This window comes from Neomonachus schauinslandi, chromosome 9 (assembly GCF_002201575.2).
Source record: "Neomonachus schauinslandi chromosome 9, ASM220157v2, whole genome shotgun sequence".
In the NCBI taxonomy this organism is placed as follows: domain Eukaryota; kingdom Metazoa; phylum Chordata; class Mammalia; order Carnivora; family Phocidae; genus Neomonachus; species Neomonachus schauinslandi.
Genome location: NC_058411.1, coordinates 71,324,731 through 71,348,612, shown reverse-complemented (window position 1 = coordinate 71,348,612; position 23,882 = coordinate 71,324,731). Strand labels below are relative to the sequence as shown.

The 23,882-nt window shown below is 49.9% G+C and overlaps 2 protein-coding genes across 2 annotated transcripts; one reads left to right on the top strand and one right to left on the bottom strand.

Annotated features, from left to right (window-relative positions):
* Positions 1-7,483: 7,483 nt before the first annotated feature.
* Positions 7,484-13,934, bottom strand: PSMB5 (proteasome 20S subunit beta 5). Its single transcript, XM_021695759.1, has 3 exons — positions 13,660-13,934; positions 12,610-12,916; positions 7,484-7,983 (listed from the first exon to the last, which is right to left on the bottom strand). Exons 1-3 carry the CDS (start codon positions 13,855-13,857, stop codon positions 7,697-7,699), a joined length of 792 nt encoding a protein of 263 aa, XP_021551434.1. The 5' UTR covers positions 13,858-13,934; the 3' UTR covers positions 7,484-7,696.
* A 5,110-nt stretch (positions 13,935-19,044) lies between these two features.
* PSMB11 (proteasome subunit beta 11) lies at positions 19,045-19,902 on the top strand. Its single transcript, XM_021695695.1, has one exon. It carries the CDS (start codon positions 19,045-19,047, stop codon positions 19,900-19,902), a length of 858 nt encoding a protein of 285 aa, XP_021551370.1.
* Positions 19,903-23,882: the final 3,980 nt, after the last annotated feature.

Below are 23,882 nucleotides of genomic sequence, written 5' to 3'. Positions count from 1 at the left end.
AATTCTAGGTTGTGAGAAAAGCCCAAACCCAAAGAAAAGTGGTTTTTGTTTTTAAGATGCGGGGGTTGGTGATACACGAACCTCCCTTTCACCATCAATTAGTTCTTCCCTTGTGAAGAGCAACTTACTCACGCACCTGACATCCAGGGACCAGACTTGAGTATCGGCTAAGCCTCTGCCCATTGATCTAACAGAAAACAAAACAAAACAACACATGCTAAGAGAGATACCCTGTAGAGCTACTCTGGGGAGCTCAAGTCTTCAGGGCCTGACCATATTTTGTGTGAGACTAATGCTAGCGTTTGAAGGGAAAGACAGCAGGACTGTAGAATCTGGGCAAGGTGGGAAGGGGCAAGATTGCTCCTTACACCTGCTTTTTATGGGGCTCCTGGCTGGCTCAGTCAGTAGAGCCTGTGACTCTTGATCTAGGGGTTGTGAGTTCAAGCCCCATGTTGGGTGTAGAGATTACTTAAAAATAAAATAAAAACCGCTTTTTATGACACCCAGTTGTCTTCATTTATAAGCAGGGGGTGGCATAACATTTTTAAAAACTTCTCAATCTTGTCTTAATTTAAAAAATTAGGGGCGCCTGGGTGGTTCAGTCAGTTAAACATCTGACTCTTGGTTTTGGCTGAGGTCATGATGAGATGGAATCCCCGTCTCAGGCTCTGAGTCGGGTTCCGTGCTCAGTGAGGAGTCTCCTTGAGATTCTCTCTCTCCCTCTCCTTCTGCCCCTCCCCCTCCGCTCTCTCTCTCTCAAGTAAATAAAATCTTTTTTAAAAATTAATGTATGTTTGGGGGGTGGGAGGGTGGGTTAGCCTGGTGGTGGGTATTAAGGAGGGCACATTCTGCATGGAGCACGGGGTGTTATGCACAAACAATGAATCATGGAACACTTCATCTAAAACTAATGATGTAATGTATGGGGATTAACATAAGAATAAAAAAATAAATAAATAGAAAAAGAAAAAAAATAAAATAAGGGGAGAGGGAAGAACTTATAGATTAAAATAGACTAAAAGATGCATCAAAAAAAAATTAATGTATGTTTAGGGGCACCTGGGTGGCTCAGTCGTTAAGCATCTGCCTTCGGCTCGGGTCATGATCCTAGAGTTCTGGGATGGAGCCCCACATGGGGTTCCCTGCTCAGCTGGAAGCCTGCTTCTCCCCCTCCCACTCCCCCTGCTTGTGTTCCCTTTCTCACTGTGTCTCTGTCAAATAAATAAAATCTTAAAAAAAAAAATTAAGGGGCGCCTGGGTGGCTCAGTCGTTAAGCGTCTGCCTTCGGCTCAGGTCATAGTCCCGGGGTCCTGGGGTCGAGCCCCGCATCGGGCTCCCTGCTTGGCGTGAAGCCTGCTTCTCCCTCTCCCACCCCCCCTGCTTGTGTTCTCTCTCTCGCTGTCTCTCTCTGTCAAATAAATAAATAAAATATTTTTAAAAATTAATATATGTTTCAAAGGATGCTTAAGAGGAGCAAAAAAAAAAAAAAAGAGCAGGGACACCTGGGTGGCTCAGTCAGTTAAGTATCTGGGCGTCTGCCTTCAGCTCAAGTCATGATCTCAGGGTCCTGGGATCGAGTCCCACATCGGGCTCTGCTTAGCAGGGAGCCTGCTTCTCCCTCTGCCTGCCTCTCGTCCTGCTTGTGTTCTCTCTCTCTTTGACAAATACATAAATAAAATCTTTTTTTTAGATTTATTTTTTTATTAAGATTTTATTTATTTATTTATTTATTTATTTATAAGAGAGAGAGCACAAGCAGGGGGAGCAGCAGGCAGAGGGAGAGGGAGAAGCAGGCTCCCCACTGAGCAGGGAGCCCGATGCAGGACTCGGTCCCAGGACCCCGGGATCACGACCTGAGCCGAAGGCAGATGCTTAACCGACTGAGCCACTCAGGTGCCCCTAAAATCTTTAAAAACAAACAAAAAGGCAGCAAACAGCATCTTGAAATTCAACAATTACAGGGAGTCACAGTTCCGAGAAGGGTAGAAAGAATCCATTGGTGTAAGGGCACATAGTGAAGTCCATTCATTCATTTACTCATTAAAATACATGTATTATATTATCTCTACTGAGTAGACTGCACTGTGCTAGACATATAGGAACAAACAAAAAGTACAGCTTAGTAAGTGTTTGGCTGAAAAGGAAGATAGATCACCAAATAACCAGAGACCCTAACAGAGACGCTCTCCAATGGGCCATGTGCCATAGACTGTTTAAATGAGTTGGGGAACACTGCTACCCCTACCTACCCATGGACCACATTCAGGCTCTATTGACTCAAGGCTGAGCCACCTTTCTGCACATTTTCCTTCTTTGGGGGCTACTATGGGACTATGCTTCACCTGTTGTTTTGGTTTAAAATGTTCCACTGCTTTCTTTCTAGAGATTAAGCTGGGGGTGCAGCCTCAGGACTCAAGAGACACAGGGTGATTACGAGCCCTCCCACAGAACGCTGGTACTCACTGGATTCCCTCTGCTCAGACACCACCGCCCATCACCACACATCACCACTGGAGATGAGCTACCATGCAAGAGCCTAGGTATTGTGTGAAACTCTGTATGCATGGGGAAGCTTCGAACATATGAACGTCCTTGGGACAACGGTGGCACTGAGGCTAAGCTGGGAAAAGAGCTGCAGTCATTGCAAAAATATCCCCTTGACTTTGGTCCCTTCTGATTTGCACACATTCCTCCTTGGAGCTGCTTATTTCCTTCCCACTGGGAGCTCCCGCTATTCCTGCCTTTCTGGGAATTTGTGGCCTTCCTCTCTCCACTTGAACAGCCTTGGCCCTGACCTGTGGGCATTACAGAAAGAAACGCGATGAGTTATGCAAGTGTGGTGGACGTGGCCAGGGGTTCGGAGCCGAGAGGGGAGAGAGGGTCTCTTCATGAACCTAAAAGTAAAAAGGTAAAAGGTACCGAATCTGTGACCCAGCTCCTCCTGTGAGACAGAGTTCTAGTTTCCTGTCTTTGGCCTGGCTGGGTTGAGAAGGTGGTTCTGAGGGCTCAAACCTTCTTCCCGACCTCGCACAAGCAGGGCAAACATGGGGAGATTCTTGCGGAACGTAAGTAACGCTGACAGTACAGGGCCAACGCACAGAGGGGCGCGTGCTCATTATGCATGGCTGGAGAAATGGTCTGTCTCCAGGGGGACATGTTTCATCGTGCATTAGCTTCTAGCCGCTTCCTTCCTCCCCGTTTCTCTGCCCACTCTCTCCATCACTGTCCTTTGGAGTCTCCTTTCATCCCTGCACCACCCCCTTCCCCTTCCACGGTGCCGCTCTGCCCATCACTGTCTCCTGCCGTCCGTCCTTCCTGCCATGTCCCCGGCTCCCTCTCTACTTTGCTCACTCTCACTCTTGCTGCCCAGGACTTGCTTTCCTGCTTCTCTCATTTGTCTCTGGTTCTCTCTAGCTCCCATTCTCTCATTCCATCTATGTTTCCCTCTGCAGTACCAGCGCTTTGGGTACCCCACAGCTAGGGATAACCTTTTCTCGTTACATTAAAGTCCACCGCAGCACTTGGTTTATTGATTGATTGGTTTTTATTTAAATTCTGGGGGAAGCAAGTAAAGGGAATTTTTTACAAAGTGAGAGAGCAGAGAGAAAACATGGAATGGAGCAGAGGGAGAATAGAGAGAAGGGGCAGGCAGCCTGAGCAGATGGGTTGGGGGCCAGAGAGGAGGCATCAGAAGAGGTGGAATCCATGGTGTCTTATTTCCCTTCAAATAAACTAGGGTGGATAGTCATGGCTGACGACAGCGGAGTCTGGATTATAAAGGGTTAAGTACCAAGTTAGGCTTGGCACCTCACTCAGAGGCAAAAGCTTCAGGGAGAAATGAGTTGGGTTAAATAAACCCAAGAAGCTGACGTGGGTAGAATTTCTTCTGCCTGACCCACTAACAACTGCGAACAGGACATTTTAGAAATGGTTTTTATTGAAATGCTTCAGTGGGGCATAGCCCCTGGAAGCAAGAACTTGGCTTAGAGGCCAGGCCTGGGGAGCGCTGCAGGAATGTGGACCGTAGGTGGACTGGAGGGAGGGGCGGGGAAGGAGTGCCGGCCAGGGTCAGGCAGCTGCTGATCGGAGCAGTTCTGATGCTGTGTGTGCTCTCTCCCCTTGCCTCCTGTAATTAAAGCTTTCCCAATATGATTCTGGCTTCCTGAAGGGAAACTAGGATTTTGAAAACAAACAAGAAACAAACAAAAAACAGCAGAGTTGCTTGGTTGCAATATATGCATATTTTAATCATAAAGCACTTAATCATGTCCTGAGGTCACTGCTGCTGGTCAGTTTCAAAGTACCTCATCCCCTGCTATAGCCCTGGCAGGAGGGGCTCTTCTAGGGAAACACACACAAATAACCACATAAAAAACCCTAACTGTACTCACCAGATTAGATATGCTCATGTAACTCCTTCACTGACCCAATCATCCTCCTCACCGTCTGACAAGGGAACTGCTCCCCCTTGTTTCTCTCCACTTTTTTTTTTTTTTTACCTTACTCCCTTTTCATCCCACTTCTTGCTCCTCTCCCCTAACAGACCACATGGAATCCATGGACCAGAATAAATCAGTTGTTTTATTTTCCCTCAAAGGATGTAACCTTCCACTCCCCAAATGGCTTTGACAGTTTTCTCATTTGCGAGCTGAGGAGGATATCAAGAGACATTGACCTTCTGGTTTTGCCTAAAGAGGGAACACTCAGTAACTATTATGCTCAGGTCCCTGATTTCCTTTCATTGTGCCCTTCCTCCCCCTCCCCCCATGTCCTCGCCTACCTTTTCCCTTTCCCTCCTGAACATTCTACCCACCTACCCCCACAGCCCTCCCTTGCCTGGTGTGGAGACGCTATAAGGCTCGTCTGCCTTCAATCCCACAGCATTCCCTGCTAGCAAGAGAAAGTACAAGGCCTCGAGGAGTGTGTGCTCTCTCTTTAATCAGATTAGTCCCATTACCTACCCTGAGGAGTCAGATTTTGTTGTCACCGAGCTATCTGTAGAAGGAGAAGAAATTGTCAGACATCACTTGAAGATCCCTGTCCCGTGGACGCCTGGGAACTGCCGAGAGAAATTAATCTTCCAGCTATTTAAGGCAATTTCTTTTCCATCATCCTTTGTCAAGAGGACTGCACTGGGAAATGAATCTGATGGGAGTCCCTGAACTGGTCCACTCCACTTGACAGAATCTCTCCAGTGCTGTGCGGCATCCATCATCCCTACGCAGCGGAGACATACAACATCCCTGCAAAGCCAGCTCCCCACCAGCACTCAGCAGCAAGAAGCCACAACTGCTCAGGGTGGGCATGACGGGGCCTAGACACTTGCAGTTTTCCTCTACCTCTCTGCTCGACCTTCTCTCCAGAAAACCTACCACACATCGATCTCTTCCATTCTTTCTTTTATCCAAGATCCAGGAAGGAAGAGAAACGGGCACATGTAGAACAGAACATGGGACTGACGGTTGTGCATTTTCTTGCCTGAACGTTCATAAGGCCTCAGCCCGTGCAGAATAGGTACTTACGTTAAACAGCTAGACCTCTGCCAAAGCCAGGTGTGAGCCGGAAACCAGGCAAGGGGAGCACTGCTTCGAGACCATCTCTTCTCTCCAGACATAATTTTCTTTCATGGGCTAGGGAGTCCTAGGCTCGTTCACATAAAAGAATTCCAATCTTCAACTCTCTTTCCACCCTCAAGGTTATTTCCCAGTGCAGTAATTTTCAAATTGTGTTCCTTTGGGTTCCAAAGAGTACCAGGGAGCGTGTTATACAAAGGTCCGTGGAGGCAGGGAGGTGGTGCTGTGGGCTGTGGCTCCATGGAGGAGGAGGCTCAGTGGTGGAGGCTCTGGACCCCCCAACTCTATTTCTTTTTTTTTTTTTTAAGATTTTATTTATTTATTTGAGAGAGAGAATGAGATAGAGAGAGCATGAGAGGGGGGAGGGTCAGAGGGAGAAGCAGACTCCCTGCTGAGCAGGGAGCCCGATGCAGGACTCGATCCTGGGACTCCAGGATCATGACCTGAGCCGAAAGCAGTCGCCTAATCAACTGAGCCACCCAGGCGCCAACCCCCAACTCTATTTCAACCTGATTTGATTTCTCTCAGGTGTTAGAATTTCTCTTAAGAGGTTTTTTTTTTTTTTCAAGGTTCTGATTTTTTTTTTTTTTAACGTAAGCTTTATGCTCAACGTGGGACTCAAACTCATGATCCCCAGATCTCGCACCGACCGAGCCAGCCGGGTGCCCCTAAGGTTCTAATCTGTAACAAAGGTCTGCCAAGGAGCGTCCGGAGAGGACAACTATACCTGTGCCTCTCACACAGCGAACCGCTGGCCGGTGGCTCCCGCCCACCTCTCCTGCAGAGGAGGCCCAGGTACCGGGTAGCCCTGGCGGCTCCCAGACTCCAGGGGCTCCTGAGGCACTTTCCAGCAAAATGAATCTCCTCAGGTACCAGAGTCATTTGTTTTCCAAACTCCCTGCTCCAATCTCACTAATTCCCAATTTCCCTGCATTTGACAAATGCAATTAACAAGCCTCGATCAGTTCCTGGCCGACAGCCCTCATCAATCAATACACGACTGAAGGAGGCTGAGGGGGAGGGGAAGGTATCCGCACTACAGGGGAGAGGAGGCCTTACCCCCTCGATTTCTCAAACCCCTCAGCCTCAAACTAGGATGCTGGGCTGTCACCCTCACCAGCCACTTTGCCCCTTCTTGCTCACTAAAAACAAAGCAGTACTGCTCATATCCTCCTCTCCCATTTTTTTAAAGGTTTCTCCCATCAACCTCTTCTATCTCCCCTATGCGTATGTCTTCTCTTTAACAGAAGGCCTTGCCATCTGCTGCCACCATAGCTTGGGAACCCCCTTAATGCTGCGTGTGATAAATCAACCATCGCTCTGCTCTCAGCAGGGCCTCTTCCCCACCCACACGTGCCAGTGACAATTTTGTGCTGCTTCCTGTCCAGGAGGCTGTAAGCCCACCATCAACCGCTCTGTCCCCCACACACGCACACACCGGAGAGCCAAAAGGACGGGGATCACCAAGCTTGTGGTCACTACCGCTTTCACACTCACCTCTTTGTCCTCTTTTCCCAGGGTCCAAACCTTCCCTTCCCAATTGGTTTAAGATTCAAGATTCACCCTCTTCACCTTTCTGCTCTGCGCATAGCATTGGCCTCCCCTCCCCCACAGCAGGGTGAGAGCTCTTCCCTCTGCAGCTCTTCCTCATACAGCCCTGTGCATCTTTCCACCTCATCAACTTTTCATCTCTTTGCAAACAGAATCGGGAAGTCTCTCCCTCCTCCCTGCCTCTCTCTCCTTCTCCTTTGTTATTAGCTTCATGAGTGGGGATGCTAATGTATTCACTAGACAATGTCTTCACACCACTGTTTCCTGTAATTACAGTCAGCGCCCTCCCACTGTCCTGGCTTATTTGGCTGTAAAGTGCTTGGAGGAGGGACAGTGTGGACAAAAGACACAACACAGGCTGAGGTCGAGTAGTGTAATGTTAACATCCAAGAAAGTAAAATCACCTCTGCAGCAGGTCATTAACAACCAGTAACACATAGAAGTCAACGGCACCAGAGCTTAAAAAAATTATCAATACAATTGAGGACCCTTCCACTACAGGATAGGGAGCTATATCCACATTACCAGCAACAGTCCCCCCATGAAATGCAAGCAGCCACATCCACCCTCCTTCAAGGGGTAGAACCACTGTATTTGTCATGTAGATCAGCTACATTGTCACTGGAGACTCGGATCCAGCCATCCTCCCGGACATGGTAGAGGTTGACTGCACCTCCTGAGTAGGCATCTCTATAGGTGGCTTGGTAGATGGCTCGACGGGCCAGATCATAGGCCTGTTCCACCTCTAGGTCATAGGAGTAACCCCGATCCATGACTCCATAAGCATACACAGAGCCAGAACCTACAGAGAAGGTGGCCCCCGAGATCCGGTTTCCTTCACTGTCCACATAGTAGAGGCCTGGAAAGAGAGGTGAGGTTAGCAGGGAAAAAATGACCATCACTTCTGACATCTAATTCATTCTCCAAGAAAAGTTCTCCATCCCTCTTGAAACCCAGGGGAGACCAACAGATATACAAGAAAATAGTACTTCTATTACATTACTTAAAAAAAAAAAAAAAAATAGCTGGGGGCACCTGGGTGGCTCAGTCAGTTAAGTGTCTGCCTTCCACTCAGGTCATGATCCTGGGGTCCTGGGACTGAGCTCCACATTAGGTTCCCTGCTCAGTGGAGAACATGCTTCTCCCTCTCCCTCTGCCTGCCACTCCCCCTGCTTGTGCTCTCTCTCTGTCAAATAAATAAGATCTATTAAAAAAAATAGCTGAAGGAATCAAATTAAATATTAAGACTCCTGGATTCTACAACATACCACCTCATCTCACCTTACATCATAACTGCTTTCTTGTCCTCGCTGTATAACCAAAAAACAAGTATAATCCAAATGACTTAGGTTTCTTTTTTTTTTTAGCTTTTATTTTTATTTATTTGACAGAGAGAGAGAGAGAGAGCACGCGCACAAGCACAAGCAGGGGGAGGGGCAGAGGGAGAAGCAGGCTCCCTGCTGAGCAAGGAGCCTGATTCGAGCTTGATCCTGTGACTTAGAGGTTTCAAGCATAGAACTTCAGGCACTGTGGAAGATAATGTTTAAAACAATCCTAGCCCTGGGGCACGAGGGTGGCTGAGTCAGTTAAGCGTCTGCCTGAGCCAGGTCATGATCCCAGGGTCTTGGGGCCTCGCTCCGTGTTGGGCTCCCTGCTCAGCGGGGAGTCTGCTTCTCCCTCTCCCTCTACACCCCCACCTCGTGCTCTTTCCCAAATAAATAAAATCTTAAAAAAAAGAAAACAATCCTAGCCCTCAAAGTTTAGGCTATCTGGGGGACAAGACATACATCACACAGTAGGAGAGAGCCTACAGTTCCAAATCATATCGCAAAGACCTGCACTGTCCAATATGGGAACCACTAGCCATGTGTGACCACCGAGCATTTGAAATGAAGCTGGCACCACATGCTGAAATGATAACATTTTGGATCTACAAAATATATTATTATTATTTTAAGATTTATTTTTTTGTTTTAAAAGATTTTATTTATTCATTTGAGACACAGAGATAGAGAGAGAGAGAGAATGAGCAGGGGGAGAGGCAGAGGCAGAGGGAGAAGCAGGCTCCCCGCTGAGCCAGGAGCCGGATGCGGGGCTTGATCCCAGGATCCTGGGATCACGACCTGAGCTGAAGGCAGATGCTTAACCATCTGAGCCACCCAGGTGCCCCTATTATTTTAAGATTTATTTTATTTATTTTTTAAGATTTAGATGGAGAGAGTGCGTGTGCACGAGTGTGTACACACACAGGGTGGAGGGACAGAGGGAGAGAGGATCCTAAGCAGACTCCATGCTGAGTGCAACCCTGAGATCACACCTGAATTGAAACCAAGAGTCGGATGCCTAATCGACTGCATCACCCAGGCATTCCAAAATAAAATATATCATTAATCTCTCTTCCTTTAATTTTTAAAATGTGGCTACTATATAAAATTTAAAATTACACATACAGCTCACATTTTATTTCCATTGGACAGTGCTGGTAATAGATCAGGGGTTGGCCAAGCCAACTGCCCATTTTTGTAAACACAGTTTTACTGGAACACAGCCATACCTATTTGTGTACATATTGTCTATGACTGCTTTTGTGCTAAAGCAGGAGAGTTAGGTAGTTGAGACAAAGACCATACGGCCTGCAATCCTCCATTATTTACTACTTGGCCCTTTATGAATAAGTTAGCTAATTTTTAGCAGAGATGAAAATTTTTGTCAATTCCAACTGCCTGCTGGATCTTCCCAACAGGATGCCTTTGTGACCAAGTTCAGATTCAAACTTCCTATCCTCAAATACTTTCAGTGGCTCTCCATTACCAACCAAACTCATCTCTCTCGTGCTCCACCAGCCCACACTGCCTCCCGTGTTCTCAAATTTTGCCTGCCAATGGGATCGTTCATCTTCTACTCTCACTGTACATCAGAGTCACCTAAAAGCTTTTTAAAAAGATGCCCAGGACTTACCCCAGGTATTCTTCTTCAGGTGGTCTGGGGCGGAGAACAAGTATGGGACTTGTGTTTTAAGTTCTCTAAGTGATTCTAAGCAAGCCAGTTGAGAACCAAATGCTTACCAGTTTTCAGGTTCAAGGATTCCAATGTCTACCCCAAACGAGCCCCTCCCCAGTCCCATCGCCACTACCATGCCTAGCGAGCTCACTACCTGGTTCCAGTTTAGGTCTCCGGCTCTATGGATCACTACTCCTCTTCACACAACCTTAGTTCTGATTAAACTGGGCTTTTGGGGGCGCCTGGGTGGCTCAGTCGGTTAAGCGTCTGCCTTCAGCTCAGGTCATGATCCCAGGGTCCTGGGATCAAGTCCCACATGGGGTTCCCTGCTCAGCGGGGAGCCTGCTTCTCCCTCTGCCTGCCGCTCCCCCACTTGCGCGCACGTGCTCTCTCCCTCCCTCAAAAAAATATTTTAAACAAACAAACTGGGCTTTTGGTTATTCCCCCCAAAGTGCACACTTCGTCCCCCCCCGCCTTTGGTCACCATGCTTCCTTTCTCTCATTTGCACATCCTGGACAACTGCACTTATCCATGAAGTCGTCCCAATTCCTCCCATCAGAAATAATCCCTTCTTCCTCAAAACTCCCTCAGCATCATATTGGTTCTTTTACAAATGGCATTCATCTCATTTAGCCTCATGTTAAGTAATCTGTGATCCTTTTTCAGTCGTCTGCTTTTTGAGGTAAGGGGCTGACTCATCCTAAATGGGACCGGCTGTCAGGAAGGTTCTGGAGAAGGCACGATTTAGGTTATGCTCTAGCTTCTCGGGTTTTCCTTGCTAGACAGGATCTAAACTCTCGTACGCCGCTTCCATCAGCTAAGGGTACAAAGCAACATTTCCAAAATGCTTCCCTGGGCCGCATAAAATGTATGGAGCTGTTCTTTTACACTTTCCCCAAGAAAGCGTCTCAATTTCCAAAGTAACAAGCTACGCTCCTCTCACAGCCACTTTTTAATCTTCTCATTCACCCTCCACTGAGTAGTGAACTGAGAGTCTCCAAAGCAAGTGGAAAAGCGCTGGATATCCTGCAGTTAGTTGTTCGACAGAGGAAAACTAGGCATTCAGTAAGCAGGTGAATGAGTGAAGCAAAAACAAAAGGGAATAATAACTACTCAAGCATGGAGGGGGAATATTATACAGAAAGTGGCTAGCTGTATTCCAACTTGATAAAGAGACATCCAAAATTGGTTGAAAAGCTGAGGTGCCGGGCTGGCTCAGTCTGTGGAGTGTGCAACTCTTGATCTCAGGGTGGTGAGTTTGAGCCCCATGTTGGGTATAGAGATTACTTCAATGAGTAAAACTTAAAAAACAAAACAAAACAAAACACAACTGGTTGAAAAGGAACTGACATCAGATACAAGGTTGAACCTCCTGGCAAGGTTTCTATATACTAGAAAGAGAAAAAGGCTAAGGAATTTATTTTCAGAGATGACAGAACGGGACCTAGGGTCCTAGGGTGAATCTATCAAGCAAGGAAAGGATGAGCCCTAAAGGCCCCTTCTAGGCCAAAGACTCCCTGAAGGAAAAAAGGGAAGAGAAATGACTAACTTCCTGTATATTAGAGTTTCACTGTCCAGTACAGGGGCCACTTGCAACATGTGGCATTGAGCACCTGAAATGGGGCTAAGGCACATGCCAAAATGATATTATTTTAGGTATTCTGGATTAAATGAATCATTACAATGTCCCCATCTTTTTACTTTTTAAATATGTCCACTAGACAATTCTAAAAAATTGTTATTGGGGCGCCTGGGTGGCTCAGTCAGTTAAGTGTCTGCCTTCGGCTCAGGTCATGATCCTGGAGTCTGGGGATCGAGCCCCGCGTCGGGCTCCCTGCTCAGCGGGGAGTCTGCTTCTCCCTCTCCTTCTGCTCCTCCCCCCGCTCATGCTCGTTCACGCTCTCTCTCTCAAATAAAATCTTAAAAAAAGTTATTTATTTTTTAAGTAACCTCTATGCCCAACGTGGAGCTTAAACTCACCCTGAGATGAGGAGTTACATGCTCCACTGACCGACCAGCCAGGTGCCCCTCTATTAGACAATTTTAAATTACATGTGTGGCTCACCATTATATTTTTATTAGAAAGCACTGACTGGAGTTTTTATGTCTGTTATCCAATTTTATTTTCAAATGCACTCTTTGTAGGTCTTATCATTTTATGAGAGAGAAGAGAAGGAGAAACATTATGTGCCAGACACTACATGCTTTATGTGTATTGTTCATTTAACCAAAGTAACAGATGATGAAACTGACTGGGAAAATGAGCAGCCAAAGTAAGGTCACAAGGGGGAGTCAATGACACAGTGGGTCTAAGCTCCATGCCCTCTCCTACACTGTGGGGCCTTCCTTGAACAAAAAGAAAGGGCAGAGAACCTAATCAACACATCCCCAGCACTGACACAAAGACCTCTCATTCACCTGTTCATCCAACCCCTCCTCTCTGTAGTGCCAGCCCAAAAACCAAGTGGTTGCAGCATAACTCACCAGGGCCTCTCTTATCCCAGCCACAGATCATGGTGCCCATGGACAGCCCCATGCCTTTATACTGATACACCATGTTGGCAAGCAGCTTGGAAGCAGCTGCTACCGAGATGCGTTCCTTGTTTCGAAGCTCATAGATGCGACATTGCCGAGCCAACAGCCGCTCCCAGAAGCTGCAGTCCGCTGCGCCCCCAGCCATGGTGCCCAGCAGGTAGGGATTGATCTCGATCACCTTCTTTACTGTCTGGGAGGCTATATAGGCACCCGCTGTGGCCCGAGAGTCCGCTGCAACGATGACTCCATGTTGAAACTGTTAAGGTCAGAGGAAAACACAAAGCAGGCCACATCAGACCACAGAAACATCTCCTTGACATTTCTTTTTGCATCAGTGGAAAACCAGAACATCTCTTTCTCTGTCCTTTACACTTCACAAAATGCTTTCCACATACCGGTATCAACTAAGCTTCACACTGATCCCTCGACATGGGTATGACCAGTATTAACTTCAATTTCATTTTATAGATCAGGAAACGGGTTCACTGAGATCGAATGACTTGCCCAAGATCGTAAAGCTAGTTATTGCAAAGCTGGATTAGGAATCCCAGTTGTCTGGCTCCTACTACAGTGTTCCCTCCCACCATCCTTCCCCTCAAAAGACCTAGCTTTTCAGTTACCCTCGCCTAATGGGGACCCAGTTTCTAAAACCTTTAGTTAATGGTTAAACATCCTTTCCTCTGCCAATATTCATTGCTTTGAGGCCTCCCCTTTCCTGGACCGGAGCCACCTGAGTGTTGCCTAGGAATCAACCCCAAGCAGCCTCAGATTCCTTCCCCCCCTTAACCTCAGCCCCACGGTCCTATGGCTAGACCGAGAACAGAGGCCTCTCGGGACAATGAGACAGCGAAACCACCGGGGTCGGGCGGACAGGCCTGAGGCTCCCACTAGGCTCCGTGGTCGCGGCCTCCGCGGGCTCCGGTCCATCCGGAAGGCCGGGAAGGCAGGGAAGGGCGCGGGCGCGCGGGTCTCAGCCCGGCGCGGCGGTTAGGTCCGCACCTTGAAGGCCAGGGTAGTGGTTCCATGAAGCATTTCGATTCTCGGCTCCTCCGCGACACCCCAGTTGGGCGCGGCCAGGCTCAGCCCATCGCTGGGACTCCCTGGACCCAGGTCCAGCAGATCCGCACGACCCCCGAGTCCGAAAAACCCGAGCCCGTTCACCGGGAGCGGCCTCTCCAACACGCTGGCCAGCGCCATGGCTACTAAGGGCACAAGTAACCCGCTACGAGAAGGCCTACCAGAGAGCAGCCGGGCAACGCCTCGCCGTCACAGCTTCACTTCCTATTAAAGCTATCCCAAGGAGGAGCCATTTTAACTACTGGCAACCACGCCTCCAAAAGCAAGAGCCAAACGCCAGGGACTGTTTTCACCGAGGGAGAAAAAATAAATACCTTAGCTTCCTCTAAATTTTAAAAGGATGTTGTCATCTTGACTTTAGTCAGGCAAGCAGTACTGAATTAAATTCACCTCTAATTCATAGGAAGCGATTGGAAACGTCCGTGTTGCGTAAGGGAAGTGGGGCCGGCCATCTTTGAGAAGGGCGTGACTAGTTGAAAATCCTCTCAGAACCCTTAGCACTAAGTCGTCCCCGCCCTGCCGGGTGTCCAAGCAATACTTTATATCTGTGCGGCGTTAGCATCCTATTAACGCTAGTGAAATTGCCATTTTGTTTAAGGGCACCCTGTAATACTGGGTAAAATAATGATGTACTCTGAGGCCATTTTCCTGTGAAGTTAGTTAAACCCCAGTAGTTTGTGGTAAAAATTGCAACAAAATAAAAGTGCTATACCTCTTGTTTGATAGCATTAATCGCCACACTACCCAAATTCTGTAACGTAACCAACTTTTAAGATTTGATATTCTCTTTACTCCCACCCTGTGGTGGAAATTCTAATAGGTAATGTATTGCCCCAAAGGCAGAAGAATAAAGAAGGAAACGTATGGGACTCAGTTAATCCACAAACTAGATTCTCAATTCAGCTCCGAATAACTGAGTCAATAGTCATTTACCATCTTAGAGCCTAGAGGAGGGTTGACACTGCATAAAGATGTACCAAGAGGTTCTCTAACTTAAGCTTGCTAAGACAAGCTCTTTATTAATACAGGAATGTGGTATATATCATAGTCTCTCCCTCTCTCCACCCACCTTCATTTTTCAACCCTTTTGGGACCCATAACAAACAAGGAAGTGGGCAAATGTATGAAATGTTGCCTCCTGCTTTATGGTTCTATGAAGTCAGTGTCTGGCCTTCCTTGTTGGATTCCAGCAGCAATATCCATCAATATCCAAATTCCACTTTCCTCTGAGACCCAACTCAGCCCCTCCTCTTCCCCAGAAGACTCTGCATATGTTGTATTTTTAATGCTGAAATTTGGCAACCCTTTCCAAGCCCAACCATCAGAATGTAATGAAGCAGAAGATCTTTATCTGCGTCTCACACTTGGATGGTGTGGAAAATGCAGAGTGCCTCTGTTTATAGAGCAGGTATTATTTTGCAGTACCCCCTGCAATGCAACTTGTTGTCCTTCTGACTCTTCTCTGTGGTTCGTTCACACTGAAACTAAGAGCATTTGTACCTCTCTTAAGACACTTTTGGCCGGCCTCACTTCCCTTACGCAACACGGACGTTTCCAATCGCTTCCTATGAATTAGAGGTGAATTTAATTCAGTACTGCTTGCCTGACTAAAGTCAAGATGACAACATCCTTTTAAAAGGTCTTAAGACCTCTCTTTTACCTGGCTGTAAGTGAACTTGATTGTAAGCTTCTAAAGACAGGTATTTCTCTACTACTCATCCCTGAGCCCACTGTATGCTTGGTAAATGCTTGCCAAGTGAATACATGAGAGAATGGCAACATGTTCTTCCAGTTGCAGAGGCTTGAAGCCCTGGCCATCTTCAACAACTCCCCTTCCTTTCCATCACATTCAGTAAGTTGCCAAGTCCTGTTGATTCTTCCTCTACAATGCTTCTCACGTTCTTTTTGATAGCAACTGATACTACCTTTGGCTTCTTATTTCCTTACCCCTGAATTACTGAAATATTCTCCTAACTGATATCCTGGGCCCAAATTGTACTCTCTAATTCATTTTGCACAGTACCAGATTGGTTTTCCTAAAACACCCTCTTAATCTTATCTTTTGCCTGCTTAAAAATGTTCTGTAAAATTCAGCTCCTCAGCATGGTGTTCAAGGCCTTCCATAATCTGTTCTCAACTTACCTTATATTAGTTCTCTAGATAGATAGATATGTATATCACCTGTCACTATCTCTATCTATCTGTATCTACATATAGAGATATATGTCAGACAGAGAAAGACAAATATGTATGATCTCACTTATATGTGGAATCTAACAAAGCCAAACTCCATAGAAACAGAGAGTGGATTGGTAGTTACCATGGGTTGTGGAGTAGGGGAAATGGGGAAATGGTGGTCAAATGGTACATACATATTTCTAGTTATAAGAAGAATAAATTCTGGGAATCTAATGTACAGCATTGTGATTATAGTTAATGATGCTAAACCGTACAGTTAAAGTTGCTAAGAGAGTAGATTTTATTTTTTTTTTTTTTAAAGATTTTATTTATTTATTTGACAGAGACAGAGACAGCGAGAGCAGGAACACAAGCAGGGGGAGTGGGAGAGGGAGAAGCAGGCTTCCCGCTGAGCCGGGAGCCCGATGTGGGACTCGATCCCAGGACCCTGGGATCATGACCTGAGCCGAAGGCAGACGCTCAACCATCTGAGCCACCCAGGTGCCCCAAGAGAGTAGATTTTAAACGTTATACCACTACCACCACAAAAATGGTTAATTATGTAACGTGAAAGAAGTGCTAACTAACCTTATTGTGGTAAACATTTTGCAATATATGCATGTATCAAATCATCACACTGTACACCTTAAACTTACACAATGTCATGTGTCAATTTTATCTCAATAAAGTGGGCTTGGGGGAGAAAAAAATGATAAATGTTGTAGTTGAGAGGTGAGAAAGGAGATCAACATAGCTTGGGGTGAGGTGGGGAGACCAGGAAGGCCTTGCTAAGGAAGTGTGGATTCATTTCCCAAATACCACTTGGGTCCCATTGCTCCTCAAACCAACAGCCTCTCCTCTCTCAGGCCACACCTGGGAAGGATTTTCAGAATAGATGGTACTCAAGCCAGGCTTTGAAGGATAGGATTCAAATAGATGAAGGAGAGGGGCGCCTGGCTGGTAGAGTGTGGTTCTTGATCTCGGGGCTGTAAGTTCGAACCCCACATTGGGTGTAGAGATTATTTTAAAATAAAATCTTAGGCACCTGGGTGGCTCAGTCGGTTGCCTTCAGCTTGGGTCATGATCCTGGGTCCTGGGATGGAGCCCTGAGTCAGGCTCCCTGCTCAGCGGGGAGTCTGCTTCTCTCTCTCCCAGGCAGCCCTACCCCCCACTTGTGCTCACTCTCTCTCTCTCTCTCAAATAAATAAATAAATAATGTTTAAAAAAAATAAAAAATAAAATCTTTAAAAAATAGATGAAAAAAATAGATGAAGGGGAGGTATGAGATGTGTTAGGAATAATGTGAAAAGAGGTTGTGGTAGATGGATCAGGACGGGACCATAGTGGGTCTTAAATGCCAGCCTGGGGAGGAGAAGGTGGTTTGGGTTGATCTTGCAACCCTTCAAGGTTTCTTAGTAGAGAAGACACAGGACTTGAGTGATACCTTAGGAAAACATGTCAGTGTAGAGGACAAGATTAGAGGGGAGACGGGAGGGTGGCCAGTTAGAAGGCCATTCAACTGTCCAGATCTGACTTGAGAATGGCTTGACCTTAGGAGGTGACAATCCATCCATATATACAGCAGCTAAGGCTTAATCTTTAAAAACAGGAGACATACTTATCTCTCCAGTAAGAGTCCCATGTGGTCCTGTGCAAAAGAAGGGAGAAAGACTGGTTGGACTTTAGTGTGACCTCCTGGTTTCTCCAGTCTTCCCATGACATATTTGCACTTGCCCTTAGTACTGACTCTATGGCCCCGCCATCATGGTGTCTGGGGGGTGCAGGCTCTTTCCCTTGTGTGTGGGTCTGTTTCTTTTACTAAACCCATTTCCACAGCACTCCTTTGAGCTGCAGTGTTTAGTAAAATATACTCCAGATGGTGCCAGAGTAGTTGCAGCTTGTCACTCTGCCCCAATCTACTTTGTCTTTCTGCAGGGCCAGCCGTCAGGGTCTACTAATCCCATCCCTTGCCCACCCCTAGCTGGTCTAAGATTTAGACTCAGCCTTATGGGGACAAGGTCAGTTGTTTCTCTTGTCTTGGAACTACAAACAACTCTCTTGCTATTGTGAACTACCGGGCAGAAGGGGGACCGGAAGAGGGAAGGCCATTAGATACTTTCAGCTACACCCTCAGAACTTTCCCACAGAGAAGCTATACTGCCAGAGAACTGTCAGGAATGCTGTCTTCATGCAGATGGAAGTTCATATGCACCTCCAAAGCAGAGGAGAATCAAGAGTTGGACATTCAGCCGACTGAGCTGCCCAGGTGCCCCTTAATTTTTTTTTTTTTTTAAAGTAAGCTCTAGGGGCGCCTGGGTGGCTCAGTTGTTAAGCATCTGCCTTCGGCTCAGGTCATGATCCCGGTGTCTTGGGATCGAGCCCCGCGCCGGGCTCCCTGCTCAGCGGGAAGCCTGCTTCTCCCTCTCCCACTCCCCCTGCTTGTGTTCTCTCTCTCACTGTGTCTCTCTGTCAAATAAATAAATAACATCTTTAAAAAAAAAAAAAGTAAGCTCTATGCTCAACATGGGATTCGAACTCATAGCCCTGAGGTCAATGGTCGCATGCTTTACCAACTGAGCCAGCCAGGCACCCCTCACAGGATTCCATTCTGATGGCATTAGAGCCCTGACTTGTCTTTACCTCCTCCTAGGCTGGGAGCTCTTGCAGGGCTGGGACAGAGCCTCATTTGTCTTTGCATGCCCCATGCCCCCCACAGGAGAAACAAGAGGGGAGTCTGCTGTGCTCCTTCCACTCATGCCTCCCTTCCTTTGAAGTTACCCCAGCCCCCGCCCCACTCCAGGTGCTTGGAGGTTGATAGACGGGAGACTCCTTGGGTGACGCTCACGTGTGTCACGAGCAGCGTCTTCCCCGCAGTGGCGACTTCACTGGCCTCCTCCTCTCTCCCCTCAGCAATCCTCTGAGGAGGAGGAGGAGGCTGCTCCTCAGAGCCAGTCCCAAAGCTTGACTTGGGGGTAGGCAGAAGTGAAGCCATAGATCACGTGCCCTTCGGTGCCCCTCCGTGCGGGTTCTGGCTGTAGCCCAGCTTCTCCTTAGCGTCTCTCTTCCCCCACCTGGCTCCAGCCCACAAATCCCTGCCGTGTTCCTTCCAGCCATCACTCAGCCCCAGGGATGGCTCTGCAGGATGTGTGCAAGTGGCAGGCCCCCGGCACCCAGGGACCATCGCCTCACCTGCCTCAGGCGGGTGGCTGGGCCGTGCCCCCAGGCTGGGACCCTCAAACCTTCCTGCGGATCCACGGCCCCAGGCTGGCGCATGGCACCACCACGTTGGCCTTCCGCTTCCGGCACGGAGTGATCGCCGCCGCCGACACACGGTCCTCCTGCGGCAACTATGTGCAGTGTCCGGCCTCACGCAAGATCATCCCCGTGCACCAGCACCTCGTGGGCACCACCTCCGGCACGTCGGCCGACTGCGCCGCCTGGTACCGCGTGCTGCGGCGGGAGCTGCGGCTGCGGGCGCTGAGGGACGGTCAGCTGCCCAGCGTGGCCGGTGCCGCCAAACTCCTGTCGGCCATGATGTCCTGCTACCGGGGGCTGGATCTGTGCGTTGCCACCGCGCTGTGTGGCTGGGACCGCTCCGGCCCTGCCCTCTTCTATGTCTACAGTGACGGCACCCGCCTGCAAGGGAACATCTTCTCGGTGGGCTCAGGATCTCCCTATGCCTACGGCGTGCTGGACCGCGGCTACCGCTACGACATGAGCCCCCAGGAAGCCTACGCCCTGGCTCGCTGCGCCGTGGCCCACGCCACCCACCGCGATGCCTACTCCGGGGGTGCTGTAGACCTTTTCCACGTGCGGGAGAACGGATGGGAGTATGTGTCCCGCAACGATGCCTGTGCGCTGTACTCGGAACTGCAGAAGCTTCCGGAGCCAGGGAAGGAGGAGGAGGAGGAGGCCCGCTGGGATCAGCCTGAGCCAGTCACCCTGCACAGAGACTCCAGGATGCCCGCGGGGACTGAGATGCTGTGAGAAGCGGCAGGACTTGGGGGGGCCTAGGCCAAGGGAGTGGGGTGGGAGGATGGGCACGGGGGAGGGGGGAGGTGGTGGGAGCAGCCTCCCGGCATCTGGCTCCAGCCCACAGGGGTCCCCAGCTCTGTTTGTTCCACGTCTCCACCCCTTTGTGCCTCCCAGTGCTATTGATGGCTCTGTCCAACATGTTCCTCTGCCTGATGGATGGGTCCAGGCAACTTCCCACCCCCAAGTTCTCTGCAGCGAATCCTCCGGGGCATGCCTCCTGCATGCCAGACAGGGGGCTAAGCGCTAGACCCTCTTTCTCACTGCCCTCTTTGCCGCTTTTTCCCACGCGATCCCCCGCTCTCTTTGCCTCCCATTCCTGTGCTCATCTCAGCTTCAGTCTTTGTCACTGTGTCACCTTGGTGAGGGGGGTAGCGGGGAGTGGAGTAAGGTGGGGCGAGTGGCCCAGAGTGCCCAGGCTGGGGGGGGGGGCAGGGCAGCGTGGACCCTGTGGTGGCGAGGGGCTTCTCCCAGCTGCTCTCCCCTCGGCCCCCTCCCCTGCCCCCGAGGGACTCTAAGGACTACAATCACTACTCCTTCTGAATGCCCTTCTCATGATAACTCTGAGGTAATAATTATCCTCACTTTACAGAAGAGGAAACAGGTTCAAAGGGTTATGTGACTTGCCCGGGGTTGCAGAGTAAGTGGCAGAGATGAGGCTGGGACCCGGGCCTTTGGCTCCAGAGCTCTGCTCCTTCAGCCCAGCTCTGTCCTCCCAGGTCCTCTTCCTTGCCTTCCTTCTCTCCCCAAGGCCCTGCAGGCATCTGGGAGTGAGGTGGGGGAGGAAGTAGCTGGGCCAAACCCCTGCCTGGTGGGCAAAGGAGCCCGAGGGCCTGGAGGGCGGCTACCCCCACTCCCCCGCCAGGACCTGGAGCCATGGCCACAGCCCACTGGGAACTCTGTCACTGCTGTGGCCAGACTTCTTTCCCTCTTTCCCCTTCCTGCTTAATTCCCTTTGCCTTCTTTCCAGCTTTTCCTTCCTGTCACTCCCTCTGGGGAATGAAGAGAAGAGGGAGGTGGCTGTGCCAGCGGGAACTGTCGGGCTAGCACATCCTCTCCCGCCCTTCCTGCCCCTCCTCCAGCTCCCTGGTAAGCCAAGTTCCAGGAGGGCCACCTTCCCTGCCCTGCCCCTCCCCAGGCAAAGTTGAAGGGGGGTGGGTGGAAAGCACAGTCAACTGAGAGACCGGACTGACCGGAAGGAAGGTTGCTGAACCTTCCTTCTCTCATCCCACTCCTGCAGAGCTTCCAGTCCCAAGATTCGCAGCCCCCTTTCCTCCCTCCTGGACACCCCTCCTCTCAGCCTGCAGCCCAGCTCTGAGCCCCAAGCCTCAATACTGCACTTCCTCCAGGCTGGAGCTGGACAGACAGAGGAGACCCCCAGGCTCTGGCCTTCAGGGCATAATCAGGGAGGAGATGGGAAAGGCAGGGAGTCTCAGGAAGGAAAGCAGTGGAGGCAGAGGGAGGAAAGTGGGTGTGTGGGGGGGAGAGTGGCAGAAAGCTGCCTCTTACAGGAGGGCTATTATTCCAATCAGGGTCCTGGAATCTGGTGGGTGGCCTCAGCAGCAACCCTTCACCCCCTGTCCACTCTTCAGCCTCTGGGGAGAAGGTGCGGGCCTCTGGGAATGATAAGCAGAGCTCAGGGACCCCCGGGGCCAGCCTAGTCCTGGAGGAGCACAGGAGGAAAGCTTTTGCCCAGGGTTCAAGTACGAGATGGACTCAGGCATAAGAGGGTGCATCCCCAAGTGCAGAGATATTTGTGGATCTGTGTCCTGGTGTGAGTGACCCAGTAGAGATGTGTGCATGTGAGTGTGCTAGGTGATGCACGTGCAGTTCCTGTGTACAGAGACAGGAAAGAGACTGGAAGAGAAAGGGTTAACACCTGGATAAGGAGAGCAGCCCCTCTTAGGAGAGAAAGCCAGGCCTTGTCACTTATTTTGCAAAAATGGTCCAAAGCAGAGAGGAAGTGGGGGCAGAGCTCATTTGTTCCCCACTTCTGCATCTTCACACCCCTGATCCTAAAGCCCCAGGAATGAGAAAATGTGGGTATGCATGTGTGGGTGCGTGCAGCCTGGGGTTGCTACCTGAGCCCAGTCCCAGGCTCAAAAACTGCCTGCAGCTCACTCCTCTGGGATGCTCTGCCCCCTTCCCCTCCCCATAAACGGGGGAAGGAGGACTGAACCCACATACAGGGCAGAATAAGAAGGGAGCCCTCCTTCTCCTGTCACCTTGCCCCTTCTCTCCCTTCTCCTTTCCTTTCACGATCCTGTCCCTCTTCACTCCCTTTGATAGGTTCTCTCCTTCGAGATGATGAGGTATTTGAGACCAGAGATAAGCCCAGGGGTCTTGCTGACAGGCCTGTTTCCCTATGCCCTGTGTTTCCCTCCGAGTTTACTGGAGTCGGGGCGGACCTCAGGAAGCGGAAAGGGAGGCCTGGAAGGGCTGGGAGAGCAGGTAAAGGCCACATCCCACTTCTGAGCACACCTTGCCACCTAGGAGTGGCCCATGGGTCAGTCCCTCCCTTGTCTCCGTTTATGCCCGAAGGCTTGATGCAGATGTTGGGGTGAGAGCAGAGGGGCAGAGAGCTTGCCCATCCTGCCCTGAACTGGAAAACCCTGTCCCTCTAACACCACGCTTGCAGTGTTGGCTCCCAATCGTCTCCTTTGGGGGACAGCCAGCCTGCTCTTGCACAGGCCTTCTGCCAGTCAGGGCGCCGGGTCCATCCTTCACAGAGTAAAGGACAAGTCCAGCCCCGGGGCAAGGGTCCTGTTCTCCCGCCACCTGGTTGCCCTAACCAAGCAGGCATGGAAGGTGTGAGAAGGCATCTTCCCATTGGAGTAGCTCCCCCGGATGGCCAACACCCCACACTTGGAGGGGAGGGTCACAAGGATCTGTCCTGACCCATCACCTCCTATCACTAGGAGCCCTGCCTGGAGTTAGGACCTCCCTTCTCTGCTCAGGGAGTGCACCCTGAGAAATGACGGCTCTCTGTTCAGCTCCCACCCCAGTTGACTTTGATTCAGCCCCTGGGCCCCTAGAGAGCCTGCCTCCCTGGTCCCTCTCCCTCCTCCTTTATGTTCCCTGGAGAGTAAGACCAGGACTGGGGAGAATTAAAGGTGGCAGCACTGGGCCCAGAATCAATGGGACTATGCCATCTCACCCTGGCCCACCCTCTCCCACCTGGCACCGCAGGCCCCAGGAGGACTGGGTTGCTCCCTCTCCTGCCCCCCAGCCACATTTTTTTCCTAGTCTGAAACCCTCTTCATCTCTTCTTAGTCTTTTATCTCTCCCCCTCTCTTCTTAGGAGCTCTCACCCCCACTTCTCCTTGCCACCCTCCCCTCTGGCCAATCCCCCTTAATTCCCTTAGACATTTTGAGACCAACAAGGAACAGGAGAGTTGGCAGTGGGGATACTTACTTCCGGAATGGAAACAACCCAAACCCTCCTCGGGCTAGAGGGACTTGAGTGGACTGCCCCCGCGCCCCCCCCCAAAGAAGAAAGGAGCCAGCGGGGTTGGGTCAGGCCTCTGCTCCCACCCTTTGGCACAGGGAAGCTCTGTATAGAAACTTGCATGCAGAACGGGAAACAGGGCTCCAGCTTTAGAAAATAAAGTGTTTGTTTATTATGAAATTAGAGATGGAGGCCCCTCCCCTTCCTCCCTTTTTCCCCTTCCCCAGCTGCCTCCCCCTTTCCTTTCCTTTCCTTCCCCTCCCCTCCCCCTGGGGCCTGGGAAACACACAAGACAATGCCCAGAGCTGGGATGCCCAGGGCAGGCCAACAGCTGGGCAGAGCTCCAGGGAGGCGGCCATGTGGGGGGCTGGAGCTCTGGCCCTGGGAGGTGGGCTGGCACCCTCTCTCTGCTGGAGGCCAGTGGAGCCAGGATGAGGCCATGAGTGATGGATGGAACCATGCGGGCAGGTCTGTAAAGACAGGAGAC

Coding starts and splice junctions, on each gene's coding strand:
- PSMB5 (XM_021695759.1), bottom strand. CDS start 13,857: ATGGCGCTGGCCAGCGTGTTGGAGAGGCCGCTCCCGGTGAACGGGCTC. Junction 12,917..13,659: donor CCACTACCCTGGCCTTCAAG/GTGCGGACCTAA, acceptor TGACCTTAACAG/TTTCAACATGGAGTCATCGT. Junction 7,984..12,609: donor CTGGGATAAGAGAGGCCCTG/GTGAGTTATGCT, acceptor CTCTCTTTCCAG/GCCTCTACTATGTGGACAGT.
- PSMB11 (XM_021695695.1), top strand. CDS start 19,045: ATGGCTCTGCAGGATGTGTGCAAGTGGCAGGCCCCCGGCACCCAGGGA.